This window comes from Branchiostoma floridae, chromosome 12 (genome assembly GCF_000003815.2).
Source record: "Branchiostoma floridae strain S238N-H82 chromosome 12, Bfl_VNyyK, whole genome shotgun sequence".
Lineage (NCBI taxonomy): Eukaryota > Metazoa > Chordata > Leptocardii > Amphioxiformes > Branchiostomatidae > Branchiostoma > Branchiostoma floridae.
This window is the reverse complement of record NC_049990.1, coordinates 20,579,200-20,581,291: the sequence shown is the minus strand read 5'-3', so window position 1 is coordinate 20,581,291 and position 2,092 is coordinate 20,579,200. Positions and strand designations below refer to the sequence as shown.

At 45.1% G+C, this 2,092-nt stretch overlaps 1 protein-coding gene across 2 annotated transcripts in view; it reads left to right on the top strand.

Annotated features, from left to right (window-relative positions):
• LOC118427714 (chymotrypsinogen A-like) overlaps positions 1-1,384 on the top strand; it is a 15,892-nt gene extending 14,508 nt beyond the window's left edge. Inside the window, exons 7-8 of one of the 2 annotated variants that reach the window (XM_035837628.1) lie at positions 89-225; positions 1,038-1,384. In XM_035837628.1, coding sequence (XP_035693521.1) covers positions 89-225; positions 1,038-1,199 — 299 coding nt within the window. In that variant the 3' untranslated portion in view covers positions 1,200-1,384. The remainder of the gene's footprint in view (positions 1-88; positions 226-1,037) is intronic. The other variant, XM_035837627.1, reaches the window with a different exon arrangement.
• The last annotated feature ends 708 nt before the right edge of the window (positions 1,385-2,092 follow it).

Sequence of the window (2,092 nt, the reverse complement as noted above, 5' to 3'; positions counted from 1 at the left end):
TCGTTGTGGTATTAGGGCACACCCCTTGACATGCACTGTATCCGTTGCAATCGTTGTACAATAAAGATTGATTTTCTCTGGTTGGTAGACCAAAACACCCCTAACCTACTACAGCAGACGGAGCTCCCGCTCTTGGACACTCAGTATTGTGATCGGACCTACTGGAACGGCTACATCACCGACCGTATGATCTGTGCTGGGGCCGAGTCCTCGTCTTCTTGCATGGTGAGTACAAGTTCAGCCTACGTCACAATTTCCAAACAGGGCCCCGGCCGGGCTGTTTGCGGAAACGAAAATTGGAAATTTATACGTAAAAACGTACATATGATGCCACGGCTTTTCTCTTAATGTCTTGTGCGGTTTGGTGTCTTTTATATCATACTTTTTGTTCCCGAAAGCTACCCGGCCGGGCCCAGGTTTGGAAATATGACTAGTTGCGTTTCCATGAAAAAGGAAGTATTGCTTTTAGTCAGTTTTTGTTTGTTTGTTTGTTTGTGCTGATGTGTGTCCGTAATCATTTGAATGGCGCGGATTGACAGGATGTGAGATGACCGTAGACTGGCTAGGAAGGTTGATCCAAAGTCAGTAGCCTGTATTGCTAGTACTGTAGAAGGCATGCTATCTTCAGTGGTAAATTTCGCCCGTCTAAGTTGAAATACTGCAATACCTCGAGACTGCAACCTGTATACCTGGTAACAAAGAGGCGCCTTTACCTATACCCGTGTGTCCATCGGGAAAATGTATGGCTTCGGAGTTCACCTTTATCAGTAGGGTAACCTATATCCGTTGTATATAAAAAAAATAGGGTATTAATTAGGGATCGTTAAGTCGATGGAAGGTACTTTTACACTGCAATAGTTTGAAAATGTTGACATTTGAAACCCACGTCGTTAACCTGTAATTTCTAAACACCATTTTTTTTACAACAACGAATCTAGGTTACCCCACGGATTTAGGTGAACTAGCGTTGCATCCCTGACAGACACCGGTGCAATGTTGGGACCTAAGCCTAACTAAGAGTCTTGCATTCCCCCCAGGGTGACTCTGGCGGCCCGCTGGTGTGCCAGAAGGACGGTGCCTGGAACCTGGTCGGAGTTGTGTCTTGGGGAAGCTCCCGGTGCTCCACCTCCTACCCAGGCGTGTACGCTCGCGTCACCAACCTGAGGCAGTGGATAGATAACACCATGTCCCGCAACTAGAGCCGTTCATCACGCTCGCTTCTAGCTGTCCCCCTGGAGTAGTTTCAGACGTATCCTATCCCTCGCATTGGTAAAGCACGAAAAAAGGTTTACTTCAACCAGTGGAGACATAAAGGTTTAAATTAATACGTTTGGGAAGGATTTATCTGGAATTGGTCACAATAAATATTGATTGACGAAAGAGAGATTGGTGATGTGGTTCTTGGACTTGAGAACATTCAATGGGTCATGAGCAAATGTGTACGATACTCTCTGTACGGTACTTGCTTGTCTTTCAGTCCATTTGGCAAGCAAAACATGAGTTACGTGCACCGACCCAAAAATGTCCCCCATGAAAAATGTCCCCCATGTAGAAATATCCCCATGAAAACATGCAGAAATGTACCCCGCGAAAAAGTGTCCCCATGCAGAAATGTCTCCATGAAAAAATATCCCCCCCATACAGAAATGTCCCACATGAAAAAATGCCCCCCCCCCCCCATACAGAAATGTCCCCCATGAAGATGTACCCCCCCATGCGGAAAGGTGCCACATTAGAAAGTGCCCCCATGCTGAAATGTCCCCCATGAAAAAGTGCCCCCATGCTGAAATGTCCCCCATGAAAAAGTGCCCCCCCCCCATGTAGAAATACTCCCCATGAAAAATTGCCCCCCGCCCCCATTGTTTGTTTGTTTGTTTATTCTTTATTCAACCAGGGTGATAGCATATCGCCTGACGGCGTTTTTCAAAGCCCCCCTGGGGGGAAAACCCCGAACATAAGTCATACATAAAGTTCACAAAACAAAATTAACTTCAATAACATAACAATACATAAGGTTCTATGAAACCAAATTACTTAAATAGCAAAAACATAAAGATTCTACAAAAAGAGATTTAACTCAGATAACATATAA